The sequence below is a fragment of the Apus apus genome, chromosome Z, assembly GCF_020740795.1.
Source record: "Apus apus isolate bApuApu2 chromosome Z, bApuApu2.pri.cur, whole genome shotgun sequence".
NCBI lineage: Eukaryota > Metazoa > Chordata > Aves > Apodiformes > Apodidae > Apus > Apus apus.
In genome coordinates, this window is record NC_067312.1 from 25,139,652 (window position 1) to 25,158,823 (window position 19,172).

General features: G+C 35.9%; 2 protein-coding genes across 5 annotated transcripts in view; one reads left to right on the forward strand and one right to left on the reverse strand.

The window, feature by feature from the left end:
* SCAMP1 (secretory carrier membrane protein 1) overlaps window positions 1–19,172 on the reverse strand; it is a 186,931-nt gene that overhangs the window by 166,516 nt on the left and 1,243 nt on the right. The window lies entirely within an intron of this gene.
* Window positions 1–19,172, forward strand: part of AP3B1 (adaptor related protein complex 3 subunit beta 1) — a 211,450-nt gene that overhangs the window by 119,473 nt on the left and 72,805 nt on the right. For all 4 annotated transcript variants that reach the window (XM_051641898.1, XM_051641897.1, XM_051641899.1 and 1 more), the window contains 6 exons: window positions 889–986; window positions 3,117–3,171; window positions 3,251–3,322; window positions 5,792–5,854; window positions 6,818–6,950; window positions 13,097–13,206. In XM_051641898.1, coding sequence (XP_051497858.1) covers window positions 889–986; window positions 3,117–3,171; window positions 3,251–3,322; window positions 5,792–5,854; window positions 6,818–6,950; window positions 13,097–13,206 — 531 coding nt within the window. The remainder of the gene's footprint in view (window positions 1–888; window positions 987–3,116; window positions 3,172–3,250; window positions 3,323–5,791; window positions 5,855–6,817; window positions 6,951–13,096; window positions 13,207–19,172) is intronic.

Here is a 19,172-nt window from a genome sequence, read left to right on the forward strand (position 1 = left end):
CGTGGCATATGATAGCTATATCTTACCTAGCTTTTAACGCTCAAGTTCTCAGCAACTAGGATGGTACAAACTGTCAATTTTGGTGATACAGATGCACAAAGAAAACATAATTGTTATTGGTTCATTAAGTTGTGTGTCCCTTTGGTTTTCACATTTTAAAAATAGGCAATTATATGCCTAAATTCTTTGTTAATCCAAGCCAGATTCTTAGCGTCGGTGCAGCGGCAGGGTTCCAGGATAGATGCGACATCACGAGATAGATGCTCTGCAGTATTTCCATGAGATTTTAAGATGAAGATAATTCTTTAGAACCAGAAAAAGCCATGCTTATGGTGAATCATTGTGACATTACTCAGGTCGTAGAATTTTTTTCTAACTTGAGTTTGTCCTCTTAATCAAGACTTGATGTCTTTTGGGAAAAGACTTTCGATAATAATGAATATTTATATTATTGCAGAAACAAATACTGCATCATGTTCTTGATAAGCTGAACAGATCAAGTGTTTGTTTCTTCCTAGAACATATTTCTGGATTCTGACTGATGTGTGGCTCTTTTCAAAACCACTTATAGTCTGACAGCAGACTTTGGAAACAAATTTAATGCAGTTTTACAATAATGATTCTGTTGGAGAACAGCCTTTTCTGAAATCACTGTTCAATTCCTGTACAGTGTTTCCTCATCTCACACAAAGAACAAGTATGTTAGATGTTTTTGGCATCGCACTGCACAGAGTTTTCATTTCTCTTTTTTGCTTGTTGATTTCAAAGAATGTGAATATGCACTTTTCTTCTGAAAAGGAGATGGTAGTTCTGCAGTTGTGGAACAAGTGTGATAGTTACTATGACAATTTTGAAGTTAACACACTGTTTTGAATATTCTTCTTGTAGGTGGTAATGGCAGTTGCACAGCTTTACTGGCATTTGGCACCAAAATCTGAAGCTGGTATTGTTGCTAAGTCATTGGTGCGTTTACTCCGTAGTAATAGGTAGGTCAAGTCCAGAATTTACATTGCTAGGTCTACTTTTTTGTGAGTTTTCCTACGTACTTACTTAGCTTTAGTTACAAGAATATCACTATTGTGCTGTTAGAGTTTTGTCCTTAAATTGTCCTGTAATATTAATTTTTACTCAACAAATGAAGATCATTAAAACTAATTCTATTATTTTTGGTATCACATCCAGTGATTTTTCAGTATTGCAAGTGTTTAATCCTTAATTACAACTTTGATTCTCAGAAGTATCATGGCTGCCTAGTTAGCATACAAATAGAGGCAGTATTAATAAGTTTGCATAGTTTCTTGATTTTTTTAGTTAGGGGAAGTTATTGGACATTTAATTCTGTTGGAGTTCCTTACTGTCTTTACAGGCATTTAAAGGAGTCCTCAGATGTGTATTTTTTTTCCTTGCACTTTATATTGAAGTTTTTAGGTTTTGAACTGCCATGTATCTGTATGAAAAGCATCAAAAGGGTGATAGAAGACATAATTTTAAAGTGTTTTCAGAATAACTTTCAAACTACACATGGTATTCTTGGCTAGAACATCACTGTAAAAATGCTTTTTCTGAAGTTGTTCATGTCAAACGAACAAAAAGCTTTTAAAAAAAAGTGACAACTTCTGTTGTGTCTGACAAAATCATGCCTCTTAGGTGGGCTTTTACTTTTGTAAGCCCAGTCACCATAGAGCTCTTTCTCTGTAAACTTAACACAGCTCACACATAACTAATCATAGAATGGTTTAGGGTGAAAGGGACCTTAATGATCATTTAGTTCCAGTCCCCCCACCTAATGTATAGAGCTAAACTCACAGGTTGAAAGGTTTGATATTGCACATTTTTTATTGCTCATTTTTACTCAAATTTAATAAAAAAGGAAGTCACATCTTTCTTCTATCTCAACTAGTGTATAAAATTGTGCTCGTCTTCTGATTTTCCTATGTTGAATGGTTTGTTTATTCTCTCTTACCAGTCTGCGCAAAACACTTTTGCTCTTAGAGCCTCTTTGAAATAAGCTTTTGCTGTTTGCCCTTGAAGTTATGTGCCTATGGCCTTTAAATTAGTATGCTATAATTTAGTTAGGGTGAGAGTGCTTGGAAGAGCATTTCATAGCAATTTCCAGTCTTGGTTCGTCATGTGCAGCTGACTATTTCTATGTACCCATGTAAGAATTACACAAAAATAGGTTTTAAAGATATTAAGTACTTCTATATTATTACTTTCCTTTGTAAGCAACAGCTGTAATTACTATAGGGCTATTAGACAGTTTTGACTAAGAGGAGATAATGGATGTAATATTTTATCTACTATTATGTGAGTTGCATCATGAAAGAATTCAAGCACCCATGGTTCAGAAAAATTGCATATGAATTATTACTTAGTTTTTAATCAATTGGTGGCAGAAACTCTGTCATTTAAAAGCTTTAGACTAGTACTCAGATTTCTTTTTGCTCACTCCTGCTTTTGAACTAATACATTAATGATGAGAATATCCTCCAAACATGTTTAATGTTTTTGTGTCTAGAATTTCTGTTGTCTGTCACTGACACATATAGTCTTGAAGTGTTGCTTTTTGATAGATTTATATGCCTGCCAGTGTATGTTTTTAAGTCACAGGAAACCCTGGCCTTTTTTGACAATTACTGGGAATTTTTTTTAAGATCAAAAAGTCATAGCAATTCTTGGTTGTTGTGCAAGCGTTAGCTACTAGCACAGGTATTTTCACACTGCAGATGTTTTTGTTCTCAGCTTGAGAACAAAAACTCAAGTTCAAGTGTCAAAATGTAAGGACAAAATGTAACGTTTTTGTGAGCTATCTCTGGAAATGCCAGAATTTTTGGTTTAAACGAAGACCCGAGGCCTACAGGAAACACTGCACTATTGCAGTGGTGCGGTTTTTTGCATATTAAAGTTTTTAAAAATGAGAGCCTGGTTTAATATCTGTGAAGCAGGTAATGAACTTACAACTGTTACCTATAAGCTTTTTCCTTCTATATTTGTGCCAAGTCAAATGTACAACTAACTTTGGATTCAAATAGAATTGGACTTTCTTCCCCATGTTGCATTATTCTATGTATCTGTAATTTCCCACAATAACTCTTGTTTTTCTTTTCAAATTCTAGGGAAGTGCAGTATATTGTTCTGCAAAATATGGCCACTATGTCAATACAGAGAAAGGTATACCCTATTTAGAATTTTCTAAATCACATTTGGTATGAAGCACAGGAGAGCTACTTAAATATGTTTTGCTTTTCAGGGCATGTTTGAACCTTATCTGAAGAGTTTCTATGTTAGATCAACTGATCCTACAATGATCAAAACACTCAAGGTGAGTTTAAAGGCAAAATGTTTATATACTGCTGGACCAATCTGTTTGTAGCAGGAAGGCAGCATTTTCTTGCATTGATATGGCACAAATAATTCTGTGCTGTTCCCTTTTTTCACTAAGAAATGTAGACTTGTAGCTTTTAGTTAAGTACAAAAGTGTCCTTCAGGCTTGTCACACTATCTGAAAGTTCTCTTTCTGCCAGGGCAGAAGGGTTCTTCTTCATTTACAGCTTTTGGTACCTTTCAATGATACAATATTACTATTTATATATAACCACCCATTCAAACATTTAGAGCTTGACTGTTTCCATGGGAAGAAGAATCTTCTCAAATAGAGAGAAATTAAACACAGTGTCTTTGTTACTGTTGGTTTAAAAGGAGTTTAAATCTATTTCACTGAACAAAATGAGACAGTGTTAGAGTCCCAAACTTGGTTTGAAGTCAGCATTCAGTGTGAGAAGTACTTAAAGCTTTCCTCAAGGCCACGTCTCAATGCGTGCTTATGGCTGTCATCTTGTTTTGTCTGTTCTTAGTCTTTGACATTAAAACCTTGACAAAACAATAGCTTAACATTGTCTACTGTTATGTGACATTTCTCTTGTTTTCCTTTAGATTTTCAGATGCACTTGTATTTAGGGATTGGGAAGTACAGGTTTTTTAATGAAGCAGTATTTTTTCCTTCTTTTCATTTTGCATCCATGATACCCTTGTTACATGTACAGAGTGGAACAGTCCAAGATGACTGTGCCTAACACATTATATTTTATTAGTCCAACACTAAATCTAAGTATATTTGAAGCATTTGGACACAAAAATATCTTCACCACATTTGATGATTGTAAAAACTGTTATCCAGGAAAAGTCACTTGTGAAATAATTGAAAGTTGATATATTTCAATTCCTATATTAACTGATAATACAATATGAAGAGGTGGAGAAGTAGAAATTGTGTTTTTTCCTTTAGTTGTCTCAGTTCTTTCTTGGTGGCTGAAATATTTCAGATGACCTACATTGTTAAATACATTAAAAAATTATTTGCTTTTTTCCAGCCTGTACTCCCATAGTTACATCCTGTCTGCTTTGAGATAGGAGGACAAGATTTAATGGCAGTGTTTAAGATGTAGGAGCACCCTGGAATTCATCTGCTGCACTGTTTTGATATCTGTTTAGTTCTTTGTTTTTTTCATCACTGCTTAGCATTGAACTTGCATTTTCATGGAGTTATCTGTTTTAACCAGTTATATTCTCAGTTATAATTAGTAATAATCAGCAAGGATTACTAGTAATCACCTCAGAGCCTATAATTTTCTGAACAGTTAATTTTTTTCCGTAATTATGAACCTTACATTTATACATGAATATATACATGAACCTATACATGATTTTTTTTCTATTTTATCAACTAGTCTCCTAATAGTTAAAGTTTTAATGCAGCTTTTCTTGGTCAGCTGTTGTCTTCATTTCTCTGAAACCTGTAACATCAACAAAGTTGAAAACTTTGTCACCTGTCTTACTACTTTCATAGTTACACATTAATATGTTGAAAAGCAAAAGGCCAACAAAGGTATTTGTGGGATTCCATTGACAGCCTTCATGTACTGCAAAATAGTCCCTTTTTTCCCCTGCCTGTTGCTCCCTTTTATTTTTCCACTTGCTTTGAGTGCTATGCCAAATATGTATCTTTAAGAGCTGTTAGTGACAGGTCTTACCAAATTGGTTCTGAAGTTCAAGTGGACTGCATCCATTAAGTATCCCTGTCTGTGTGCATCCAACTCAAAAAACACCAGCAGATTTCTGAGGCATAACTTCTCTGTTCAGAGGCAGAGCTGTCCTTTTCTTCAGTTTACGTCATTCAGGTCCAATACTAATGTATTGGAATTCTTCTTTGAAATTAAAACAGCCTGGAGGTACAGCATCTATGCCAAGTATTGTATATCATCACTGTTCACCATGAGAAAAGAAGAGGCCTTTCAGACTTCGATGTTATTGATGTTGTTTAAGATCTGAGGAGTCTCATAGATGAAACTGTTTCTTTCTGAGTTTAGAAGTCTTTTATTGCAGTTTATCTGAATATAACAGACTCTTTATTTCCCCCCAGCTACTGTTGAGATTTCCATCATTTCTTCTTAGAGTGTCACATGGTTCTTATACACTAAGGCCTGTTGTATAGCATTGGAAAGCATGATGCCAGAAGTATTTCAGGGCCATTTGATATGCAATGCAGTACTAAAGCTAGAGCTTGTACAAAATGGGTCACTGAACTCTAGAGTTGTGCTTTGAAAACCTTGCATGTTCTTGCAAGGAGAATATTCCTCCAGAGTGCAATGCTGCTACCAGTTTATACTGAAATCTGGTATAGTCTATTAAATTATTAGTGGTATTATCTATTGTTTATATGCAATAAAATTATAGTATATATGTTGTAGTTTTATTTTAGCTTTTGATAAAATGTCTGCTTCTTTTCTTTTAGCTTGAAATCTTGACAAATTTAGCAAATGAAGCCAATATATCAACTCTGCTTCGAGAATTTCAGGTTTGTGCAAAAGTCTATTATTTTTATATTAAATGCTTTTTGTGGACGATTTTCCATTACTGGATGTTTCATCTAGATTCTTAGTCTTAAATTTTTCAAGTGAAAGTCTTTTTCAGGATAAAATGTTCAGTGGAATGCAAATAAAACTGTCTCACATCACATGATGGATAATAGAGTGTTTTATATGTGGAAAGGAGTTTCAAATTTTGTTCGTCACTGTCTTCCCAGCTACAAAAAAAAAAAAAAAAAAAAGTTATGAGGAATACTCAATTATTCCAAATTCTTTTAAATGAACTCTACCAACTGACTGCTGCTGTACATTGCAAGATGATAGGTTCTTAATTTTAGCAATATTTGACCATTTGCATTTATTGTCTAATTTATGTGTGTCATTTGATGAAATAGTAATATCTCCAAAATCTGTATATGTATCAGCAAGATGTTCTGCCTGTCCTTCTTTCTTTCCTCCTTGGTTATGACATCTATTTCCATTGCTTCAGTTCTCTGACTGGATTTCTTTGAAAGGTGCTGGTTCTCAGGCAGGTAGGTTATTCATAGTTTCACAGATGCTCCTGGTTAAATGAACTGAAGCCTCTCTGAAGAGAAAGCTCATCAACTCCTCCAATCTTGCACACAAACTAATTGCTGGTTTTGGGTAATTGCCTCCTGCCCCAAGCTTTCTTGAAATCAGAGGTTAACATAGCTGTAGGTGACCAAAGCTGGCAAGAGACTATCTTCTAAAAGTGATAGTGAGGTGAAAAAGGTATAACTTCTTGTCGCGAATCAGCGACGTCACTAGCGGGCTGCCAGCAGTCAGGATGCTTCCGCGACTTCCCTTCTAATGTGCAATGTCACTTTCTAGATTGAACTTAGTATACAGTATGTCTGCTTTATGAGGATAATATGGTAAGTCTTTGGTTTACAAGACTTAGGTAGTGACTAATGAAAATCCTGTTTTCTTAGACTTACGTGAAAAGCCAAGATAAACAGTTTGCTGCAGCTACAATTCAGGCGATAGGCAGATGTGCAACTAACATCACTGAAGTGACTGACACATGTCTTAATGGCCTCGTATGTCTGCTGTCCAACAGGGATGGTAAGCTAAATGTTCTGTTTGCCTTCTGACCTCCTAATCTTTTATTAATGAGATCCATACAGAGAAGATCTCATTAAAAAGTATGTGGGAGTTGACTTTTACAAGAATTTAGCTGACATGATTTCATAACAATGAAGTTTGAAGTGCTTCTTGTTTGAAGCACTTCAAAAGGCTCTTGTAGCCACTGGCTGCTTATTTTCTCCTTTTTTTGTGAAATTAATTCTTTATGGCCTATAATTACATGTTTATCTGTTTTTTCTCAAAATGCCAGCTTTATTGAAATGTGCTGTTGTGATTATTGTAGATGACAGTATCGCTGTTACATGTTTACTTGCATCAAAACAGTTAGCCTGTAGAGGGTGCTGAAAGCCTGGAATGTTTTGCATTTTTTTAGTGTATCAATGCCTAACTGAAAAAGCATATTAAATAGTTTTACGATAAATGGCCTCTAATTTGGCTTAGTTTTATAATTAAGCCTTCTGTTATTTATATATAGTGAAATTAATTTGCAAGTCACTAAGTAATACAAGGAGCTGGTAAGATCAAATCGGGTATAGCAACACAGTAAATCAATAATTGATTGTGTTGTATATTCTTACCAGTTACCAAAGAATATTGCACAAAAAAGTCAATTCTAAGTTCCCTGAAGGCAGATTCGGCTCTTCTTTCTCTTCGCTTTTTTATTATTATGGCGGGTTCATTTGAGTGTGGGAGAAAGGTGACCAAATCTACCAAATCAAAATAGAATCCTGAAGAATGAGCTTGTGGCAAAAACACCTTCTGATTCTTTGTGCTTTTTCTGGAAAGGACGTTACTGTAGATAAAACCCAACAGCCACAATATCTTGGCTGGATCTGGCACAGGTGCTGTGCCATTAATCATTGTCACAGTTAGACTCAGGATTGGCAATTGAACCAACGACAACAATGCTCTCCATCCCCTCCATGTCTCACCCAGATAGGGAAGGGAGAGAGAATAAGGAGAGATACCTTCTGGATTGAAAACTAAATTAGACAGCTTTAAATACTAATGATAAAAGAAAATATTCACAAATATATACAAGTATGTGCAGGAATGTGCAAACCCCTACTGCCTCCCCTCACCCCCAGCAGCTCCCAGGACATCTCCTGAGCTGTGAGCAGTCCCAACATGTCCCCGAGCTGCCAGAGGGAGCGGCAGAGCAGACAGGACCTGGGGCCAGAGTTATGAGGGTCAGGGATGCACGGGCCTGGGGATCAATGGTGGTGGATGGATGGGGTTCTCCCTGGGCACCAGCCATGGATGGAAGAGAAGGGAGTAGAAGCAGGAAGAAAATGCCTTGACTTCTGTGATCCTTGACTTTATACAGAGTCTCACGTGTATGGAATGTATATGTATGGAATATCTCTGGCCAATTTTGCTGTCTGTCTACTCTGCTCCTCACTGCGGTAGGGTTGCAGATATGACTCTTCTGCTCCTTTACTGTCCTAAGCAGAGCAGAGTGTCCTTGATGTCTCAGCAGTATCTATAAAACATTCCAGTGTTACCAGTCCGCTAGCTGGAAAACTTGCTGTTACTTAAAAGAGAGCTCACTGAAGAAAAGAAATCAGTAAAAGGAAAATTGGCTTCATCCTGGCTCAAACCAGGACAATCATTCTGGAACTTGGGAGCTGTCAGTGGAATGTTATTACACAAAACAGTCTCTTCAGGAGTCAGGTCCAGCTAGTATAACTCTTACAGAGCTCTTTGAGTGTCTCATGATTTAACTTTCTACTTTCTGTAGGTGCTTCTGTGACTAGAATTGTTTGTGGGGTTTGTTTTTCCATAGTCCCCAGGTTCCATGAGTAGGGTAAATTTTACTTTAAACAAAGCACTCAGGAATAGGCAAAGAAAATTTCAAGAGCAGGTCTCAGCCTCCCAAGAGCCTTATTTCTGGAAGCCATGCTGAGGACTAAAAATTCTTTTCCTTCCTCTTCTGCTGAAGGAAGTTCAAAAAGAAAAGTTATTTTGACTCTTCAGTGTGACATTTGACTGATGCATTTCCTTTAAGCGATTGCTTTGATAATTTGAACTGACCGCTGGCCCCACTATGACATAGAAGTAATTTTAGATGTAAGAGACAGATGGGATTGTAGGAAATCTCTTTTGTCTCTCTGTGCTGCAAACACTAGAACAAGTTGTTCTCACATGGGTGACTTCATTTTCTGTTGAAAGTTGCAGGTTATGGCTAATGGAGACTGTGAACACAATTGTGGGATGTATAGCTAAAACAATTCTTTTTTTATACCAACATATACAAATTTGAACAGTTGTAAAATCACTGGAACTGTTAGTATGTCAGGTAACTGCTACCTATCTATTGGAATTACTGTTAGAATTACTTAAATGACCTGGGTTGGTGCAACCCCAGGCACAAATAAAGGCTGGGGGGAGAATGGCTGGAGAGCAGCCCTGAGGAGAAGGACTTGGGGCTGGTAGTAGATGAGAAGCTTGATATGAGCCACCAGTGTGTGCTGGAGCCCAGAGAGCCAAACACATCCTGGGCTGCATCAAAAGCAGTATGGCCAGCAGGGCCAGGGAGGGGATTATGCCCCTCTGCTCTGGTGAGACCCCACCTGGAATACTGTGTACAGCTCTGGAGCCCTCAGCACAGGAAAGACATGGAGCTGTTGGAGAGGGTCCAGAGAAGGGCCCCCAGGATGATCTGAGGGCTGAAGCACCTCTGCTATGAAGACAGGCTGAGAGGGTTGGGGCTGTTCAGTCTGGAGAAGAGAAGGGAGACCTTTTAGTGGCCTTTCAGTACCTGGAAGAGCCTACAGGAAAGCTGGTGAAGGGCTTTTCATCAGAGAAGATAGTGATAGGGCAAGGGGTAATAGTTTAAAACTGAAAGAGGCTAGTTTTAGGTCAGACATCAGGAAGAGGGGCATAATCCTTACCCCCATGAGGGCGGTAAGGCACTGGAATAGGTTGCCCAGGGAGGTTGTTGATGCCCCCTCCCTGGTGGTGTTCAAGGCCAGGTTGAATGAGGCTTTGTGCAGCCTTGTCTAGTGTGAGGTGTCCCTGCTCATGGCAGGGGGTTGGAACCTGATGATCTTTAAGGTCCCTTCCAACCTTAGCATGTGATTCTAGAAGAAAACCAACTCCTTGTAGCTTTTAATTTATATGTATTAATGTGGTTTCAGAGCTGTTACATATATGGGTGGAAAAATTACCCAGGTAAAAGCTTAGACTTCAAGCGATTCTGGAAAGCAGAATCCATTTTTGTTGGAATACTTAGCTCTAATAATCACCTTTTAACTTTAGTTTTAAACATTTGCATAGCCTTTGAATAACCCAATTAGCCATAGGTTGGTTTGGGTTGGAAGGGACCTTAAAGATCATCTGGTACAACCCTCCTGCAATGCGCAGGGACATCTTCAACTAGGTCAGGTTACTCAGAGCCCCAGTGAACCTGACTTGGAATTTTTCCAGGGACGGAGCATCAACAGCATCTCTAGACAACCTGTGGCAGTGTTTCACCACCCTACTCCTGAAAAAACGTCTTCCCTATATCTAGTTTGAATCTACCTTCTTGCCTGTATTGATACCAGGGCTTGCTGCAACCCAGGTGCAGGACCCAGCACTTGGACTTTTTGATCCTCTTGAGGTTCACATGGACTCACTTCTCAAGCTTGTCCAGGTCCCTCTGGGTGGCATCCCATCCCTCAGGTGTGTCAGCTGCACCACTCAGTTCAGTGTTGTCTGCAAATTTGCTGCACGTGCACTTCATCAGTTTTACACCCTTGCTGTGAGATTCAGTTAGTGTATTATTTCCTAAAACAGTTGATGCAGTTCTGCTGCTTTTAGAAATAGTGATTATACAAATCACAGACGGTGGGTTAATTAGTCTTCAGTTTCATGTTTTTGTTTCTGCAAGTATTGATTAATATAAGTGGAAGAAAATATAACTCAACATCAATGGTATCAAATGCAGTATTTCAGAATGCAGCTTTTGAGTGTTATCTGGTAATACACTCCTTGCTAAAGTCTATATCTGAGTTTCTGCTATAATGTGTCCAAATTTTCAGTTATGAAAAAATCTAATTTAGTCCCTACAAGTTATTATGCACTACATTGTTAATATTTTGTATAAAACATTATTTGGCAAAAAGGAACATTGTGTGACTGAATATATTTTAGATTTTTGAGAAGTTGTCATGCTGCAGAATATTCACAAATTGTCTTACTCAGAGTAGTCATTTCCATATTGCTTAAAAATTGTTTGAAGGAAACTAGCAATGAACATTAGATCTTATATGTAAGGTTCTCACTATGACTTGTGAAAATTGAGGTTGCTGATACCTTTTGTAGTCTCCTTTACTGGCAAGGACATTCCTGATCAGATCTCTTACGATATTTAGTATTTTATCCACTGTTTATTTGCATTGTATGCACATTTTCTTTATAATTCTAGCAGAGTTACATTTTTCAATTTTCTTACTACTCACTCAGAATGCTAATTTTGTCTCCCCCTTTTTAGTGTTTTTGGTTTTGTCATTGAACTAAATGTGTGTCATACTTCATGCTCATTTTTGGGTTCTTCATGTGCTCAAAGCAAGCCTCAAAGAGCCTCTTTTTCTTCTGGGCTGTATCAGTCTGTATTCTAATACAAATTCATTTTTATTCTATTGGTACTTTTTTCTTTGGTGTCTAGATTCATACCAGTCTGGCTTAGTTGCTTACAATTCTGGTTCAGTACTTTCAATTTGCTCCCACAGATTACGTTAAAGTAGTTCCTATGGTGACACTTGTTCTACACTTAATTTTGTTGTTTATCTGTTTCTATGTTGTCAACAAGTGTTTTTAATAATGACTTCCTGTCCACTCAGTTTTTTGGGTTCTGTTTTATTCTGCTTAACTATTTTCCTTCTTAAGGAATATCATCAAACCCTTAGTGATGAAGTTTGTAATTACAATGTCACCCACTCTAAATATTCTGTATGATTGCACAAGATCTTGAGCTAATATGAAATATACATGTTAACCTTGCTTCTAGAAATTAGTCTAGAAAAGTTACTGACACATCATGTTAAATAAAGGATGACACAAAAACTGCAGCCTAAAATCTCAGCATTTCAGAGGCTTATAGCATAATGATGCATACTCAGAGCTTTAGAAAACCTTTTCTCCATAAAGAAGTTTGCTTTCTAAAAGAAAATTAAATTACAAAAATATTTAGAGGTCTCCCCATACTGTTGTTGCATGATTGCTGAATGAATGATCCATGTGACAGATTAACTTCTGAAATGTAAGAATAACTGATGTTTCATAAATAGTAGTTAGTCTTTTTGTTTGTTTGTTTTAAACACTGATAGTTTAGGAGAAGTAGTTACAAACTTTTTGTAGTTTAAATGAAAATTAGGATTTGTTGAAATCTTACAGACTCTGTTTTGGTTTAATCTTTTACCATGTTTGTCTTTCCTTCATCTTTCCTTACAGCGTGAGTTTACTCTTCCATAGAGGCTTACCTCTGCACCAATAAATTTTTTTCAGCTTCAAAAATTGTACATTTCATACAAGTTGATCAGGCTGTGAATGTTACTTGTTACAGTAGTTAAGCACTCCAGTGCATGACTTTGGCATAAATCTTACAACAGCTTGATATTTAGAAGCTTTATTTGAATGTACTAGAGACTGGGTTGTGGACCTGAGAGAGACCATTTAGAAGGTGAAGAAGTGCAAAGGAAATGTTTAGATATTTCTCTTTATTATGAATGAGATTTTACTTTTAGTGTTATATATTTATTTGAATATTAAACAAGTGTTTGTATTTTTAATGCAGACAGCAAATTACTTACGATTATGCATAATTTCAATGAAAAACATGTTTTTCATGCTGTTCCTCTTTGAAAAATACAAAGTGCAGCTTTACTAAAAGGCAATCTCAAAAAAAAAAGGTAATAGGATGATATTTTTATATTTAGAACATTTCTCTGTCCCCTTTTTGCTGCTTATAACTTGATTCTGCAGGCTGGTAGAGTGGTTTACATCTTTGTTACTAAGTAAATAGAACTCAGTTCTGCAAAGCATACTTTGAAAGCTGATAACATCTTTTGCAATCAATTATTTATGACTTTTTCTTTTGCATAAATGCTTTTTAAATCAATAATTTGTTTTGTCTTAAACAGAAATTGTAGTTGCTGAAAGTGTTGTTGTCATTAAGAAACTGCTGCAAACCCAGCCAGCACACCATGGTGAAATTATTAAGCATATGGCCAAACTCTTGGATAACATTACAGTGAGTATTTGTGCACAATGTATTATTTTCCTTGTTGAGAGATAAAAGTCACACCATCTCCTTTGAATTTGGGACATAAATGGAAATAAATGTATTAGGGAATTACAACATAATTTTTTACTTCTGACATAAAATGTAATTTTTCATTATCTTGAGAAAGAGGAAATGGAAGCTGTCAGATGGCATCACTTTGTGCCTTAGGTCTGGGAAGCTATTTTGAAAGAGATACCTTGAAGTGTTGTGCGTTGCTAATACCATTAGTCCAACATGAACAGCAGGTTTAGAATATGGAGAGAGTAGGTTGAAATGAAAATAAGGGCAAAGGAGCACTTAATTTGAGGATTTTCAGCCTGTTATCTTACTGATTTGGAGTGGAGTATAAAAAATTTTATTCTAAATATTTTTCTTTGCCCCTTTCCATAGTACCAGATAAGCTGCTCTGAATGTGTTGCTCTTTTTCTTGATGTTACATTTTTATCTTCTGTGGCATTTAACAGTAAAATTTGCATTATTGCCTGCTATCTGTCTGTAGATTAAATTGACGTGTAGGTATATCAATATTTACTTCCCAAATACTCTTCATAGTTACAGTTATTGATAAAACATTTACTGATCTGTCCTAAATTATAGTGTAGGGCTGAAGACCATTGGCTACCTATTGCATCATACCCCAAAGGTGACAGAATTTGATCTGTCAATAGTTATTTTTCTGTAGATAAGTGTTCAATTTCATATAATTACACATTTATTGATGATGAAGCAGTAAAATAGTTTCTAAATCAGTGGGTCTTCTATTTCTGTAGTTGAATTTTGCAAAGTTTGGAGTATTAAAAGAAAAAGGAAATGCAGTCCTCACAGTTCATGCTTACTGAGAAGATTAAGCAAATAAATCTTTGGCCAAATAAGTCTTTGATCAAACTTCATTACTCATGTAAAGAAATATCATTCCACTGGATTGCTCATATTCTGAGTCAAAACATGCTATGAAGTACTGCTGCTAATCACATCTCAAATAAGTATTACGTTTTTTGTAATAATTATCTGTGTTTTCAGGGAATTTGTGCAATTGGTAATTACAGTCTCCTGAATTGTCTACACTCTTATCATACATGTCTTCTGGCACTTGACCAAATGAGTTTGTCATCTTATTTCCACATATTAGACAAGAGAAAATAATTCATTTCTAAATATTAAGTTTAACACTTAAAAGAGGTTTTTATCTATTTTATACAATTAATATTTCCAAGTAATTATTGGAGTTTTAAATATTTTTTTTGAAAATAAAATCCTGTTTTGTTTTAAGGAGGGGGGGCGGTGAAAAGACACGCAGTACTTGAACTACTTAGATCTAGTCATGTTCTCCAATAATAAGGTTGTATGGAATATCAGAAAATGATGAGTTAAAGGAGAACAGCCCATGGAACAGAGCAGTCATGGGAAAAAAATAAAAATCAAAATCTGAATCATGCTTCTTATTTAAGAAGAAAGCACAGATAGTGATGCTGTAGGCTCTTCAAGATTGTTGTTGTACATTTTGTTTTACATTTTTCCCTGTGATTTTTTGACAACAACTCTCTAAGAAATTTATCTTTCTCAGTATGTTTTGGATTTTGGAAGAAGTTTGTATTTGTAGTATGAATGCCACATTTTGAAAATTGATGTATTCCTTCACAGAATCACAGAATGGTTCGGGTTGCAAGAGTCCTTTAAAGATCATCTAGTCAAACCCCTTCAGATACTTCTGAAAAGGATGTGTATTTTTACACATTTAGGAAGGTGGTATTTGGCTTATATGATTACTGAGGATCTGAGTTTGAGATTTTGACATTTAATAAAGTTTTACTGGAATTCCTGAGATCTGTTCATGTATTTTAAGCATTGTTCTTACTATGACAAGAGTGGCTGTTAATTGACGTAACACAGTTACCTTGGTTTTTATCTGTTATAAGACACAGAGAAACAAAAATTCCGTTGGCATATAATATATATACATACACACATACTTTTGTACAAATATATTTTACACAGATTTTATTTTTTTTTACTTTTTTCTGTCAGAAATACTTCTCAGAAGGTATTTCTGGGCTCATTTTTACATTGGGATTGAAACTTAAGGGACCTGCCTTATTCCTCTATGCAAGAGCATACCCCTGTCTTTAATCTTCCATTTGGGCATAGGAGAAGCAGCCAAATTATATGGACTTGAATGCACTTGGAAGTAACTAGAGGATGAAGAGTGTGAGCAAATAAATTATTTGGTGCTACCTGGAGTTGAAATTAATTTAATACTATGTAAAACAAGTGCAAACACGAGCAGAATTTAATACAATTAAATAGAAAAGCACTTAAGGTAAAAATACATTTTCTGATTGTTCTGTTGTCATTTTAATTTAGGTAAATGGTAAACACTTAACCACTGAAATGAACAAAATCTGTGTAAAATGAATGGAATAAATTTGGGGGTTGGTTCCTGAATTTATTTAATCATTAATGTTACACATTTCACTTGTGTTAGCCTGAGTTTGTGATTGTCAGTGATGAGCTGCCTAAAAACCTTTCATAACAATGTTTCTTTCAAGTCATCCAATCTGAAATTTACTCATTCTTTTCCTCATCTTCTTCACCTACAGAAGTCATTTAGAAAGTGATAAGGATCGGTAGTAAGCTAAATATATCTGACCAACTGTAGGCTCAGTGAAAAACTACTGACTCTTGTAGACCACTAACTCTCATTTACAGTAAAGCTTCGATTTAGGTGCATATCATGTTGACCTTGAATTGCTTGTTTCTTACATACCTGAAAAGAGTGCTTATTTTTCTGCCTTTTTTATACATGCTATAATTTGTACCTTAAAATTTTATCTCAGGTGTGCCCAGGTGAATATCTGAGGTCTGTTTTGTGTTTGGCATTTGTTGAGTACCTGGACCTGTACATAACAGAGCTTGATCTGGCTGTATTACATCTCCTTTCCTGCTTACACTTCAAAAGTTGTAACTGAAAAGTGCATGTCTGATGGTGTTCTGAAGGAATTGAACAAGACAATAATGGGATTTCTTTAAACTTCTGTTTTTTAAATAATAAAAATGTTTTCCATTTGGCTGTTAAAGTATTAATAACATCATGATGCTTTGCAGTTTAATGACTTGGCAAGCTGTGGGCTGGAGACCTAAGCAGTGCTAGTTTGTGCTAGGTTTTCACTCTGAGGTTGACTTAGTTTTGTGTGTATAGTTTGGGGTTTTTTTGGTTGAGAAGAGTTTAAAAAAATATGCATGCAGGAAAAGGCCATTTAAAGAAAGATGATACTGGTTGAGTCCAGAAGTCCTCTTGACAGAGTAGTCTCATCTTCAGCAGCATAAAAAACTGGTGGTTTAGGGAGAGAGATTTAAAGATAAGGGCATGTTCATTGTGATGCACCTCCAATGTACCTTCTTGGCTGCTGACTGAAAGCTTAAGTTTGCTGTCTTCATCACCAGACTTAATAATCTAAAATTCTAATCTGTCTTCATATTCCATATATCTTACCAGCCCTCTCCCTCTTCTGTCTTTGCTGATACTTGTGTGTTTTTTGAAGTGGGGTGACCAGAAGTGTGTGCAGTAGTCAGAGTATGAACGAGAAATTTTATGCAGTATCATAATTACATTACTGACTTGTAATTTTTATCTCACTTTCTGGGGTTGTCTGCCTTTTGACTTCTGCAGAACATTTAACTCAAAGGTTCTGCAATTCTTGAAATATGAATGATTCCCAAGTATTTGAAAACAAAACACCGACATTTGCCTTTTACTACTCTTCTTTCCTGTGTACCTTTCCCTCTTGCTGCCAGTCTGACATTTCACACCAACTCATCCCTCTTTCCATTTTTTATTCCAGGTAAGATTTTTAAAATTGCTAGCTATGCAAATTTTCTTCTAGATGCAGAAAATTAGACCTCATTTGCAACTTGAATATGTCCTTGTTTTGTGACAAATGTGGGATACCTGAATTGGTGATTTTAACCTGTACCTTATCCTAGTATATTGTGTACTAAGATTAGAGCTGAACTACAATAGTTATTTAATTGTGCTGCTTAGAGTGATCTGTAAAATCTTTATAATGTCTTTCTTTTAACTTCTGTAAGTAGCAGAAGTCTTACTTTGAGGGAAGAGGGTCTACCTAGTTTTTATTTTGTATTTTTTATTTTTTAACCACTTAATTATTTTCCTCCAGACAGGTGATGGGTTAAAATGGCAGTAGAAACTCTCTTCTGGTACTAATGCTTAAAAAGTGCACTTAACCACTTGCTCAGGGCATATGAAATAAACATCAGGCAAAGTAATTTACAGTCCTGTTTGCCTTTGAGGATAATGCACAGCAGGGCTAAATAATGAAAGTATTATTTCCTGCCTTTCTGTCAATTTGAAGTTCCTACTTAAGTTAGACAGAAAAAGGCAATGAAGGTCTAGAAGTGGCTTCGTTTCTTGTTTGCTGTTTTTAATGTCCTGGAAACAACGGCAGCAGGATCATGCACTTGGTATTACATGATTGAGAACTGGAAGACTTAGGGAAAAAGTCTGAAACTGAGATTTTGACCCCAAATTAATCCAGTGACGTGAAAACATTAGGTTCATCCATTCAACACTCACTTTTCATTAAAATGGTTTCCACTCAGGATTTGTTTCAGAAAGTCTCTAATTGATACTGATTCTTGTTCCAAAAAATTGTGTTTAATATATATAGTGTTGACATAGTAAGCTAACCACCTGGTTAAAAGGCGGAGTCTCACAAGAAATTTAATGTCGTCCATTGTCACTGTTTTCAAATTAGGCTTTGTTTAGTGTATTCTGCATTCTAAAACAAGTTTATTACTGAAATAATTACATTCTAGAAACTGGGAAAAAATCTTCAGAGAAAAAACACCGTGCTTAAATACACACAGTTTAAATATATCTAAATATATTTCATTGTGAGTTTAAAGTGTAGTCCTGAGTTTGACCGGGAAGAGTACAATACTGATCTTTGTCTTTCATAATGAATGCTGTTACTGAAATTGGTCTGCTCTGTGACCTATTTTTGCTTTATGAAAAGACAGAAGTAGGAAAAGGGATGTTCCTAATAGGCTGCTGCCAAAACTGTGGTACTTGGTGATCTTTTGTAGAATTCTAATATTTTAACAAGTCTGTAATGAAATGCTTTAGAAAAATAAATCTAGCATAACTGAAACCTGAAGTTGCCTATATATTCTTATTTAGAGGTATCTATCTGTACAGCAGGCAACTTGAACTGCTCCAATACTGGAAAATTTAATGTAGCACTCAATTACTATTCTTTAGCCCAATTTAAAATAATAGATTGGGAGTGAGGTCTTAATGCAGTGTAACCTTTGGAACATTAGAAATAACCTCTTTCCCTTCTGAAATCAGTGTGTAGTAATGGCATCAGTCTTACCATTTTGCAGGCAAACGTATTCTGACTGCATTTAAAATTTTATGTTTAGCAGTTGTTCAGTAGCTTGTTTCCCTCGCGCTCACTATAAGTTCCAAGACCATTTAAATCTACAAAAAAATCTTCATCTGTATCTCAATCAATATATATACTTACGTATGTTAAATCAGTGTTATAACACTCCATACATTATGTTACCTCTCCTTTAACTATCTTCTACATGTTTAGAATTGGCATTAATCTCTTGAGTGGATTTGTTGTTGTTGTTGTTGGACTCCTGTATTCTGTCTTTCCATGATCTGGTTGATTTCTCTTTTAGCAGAAGCAGTCCTCTTTTCCCAATGACATGTCTGTGTATTTGCAGCAGTGTGAAGTATAGAGGCAGATACAGTCAGGTTGTCTTATTCAAAGATATTCCCAGACTTTTTGGAGCCATAAAACATGTTTAATTATTAAAATTTCTTGTGCACATAATTAGTATTTCTTTGGTACGGCTTAGGGGGCCGTTTACTAGGGACCGTGGACCATAGTTTGGGAACTGCT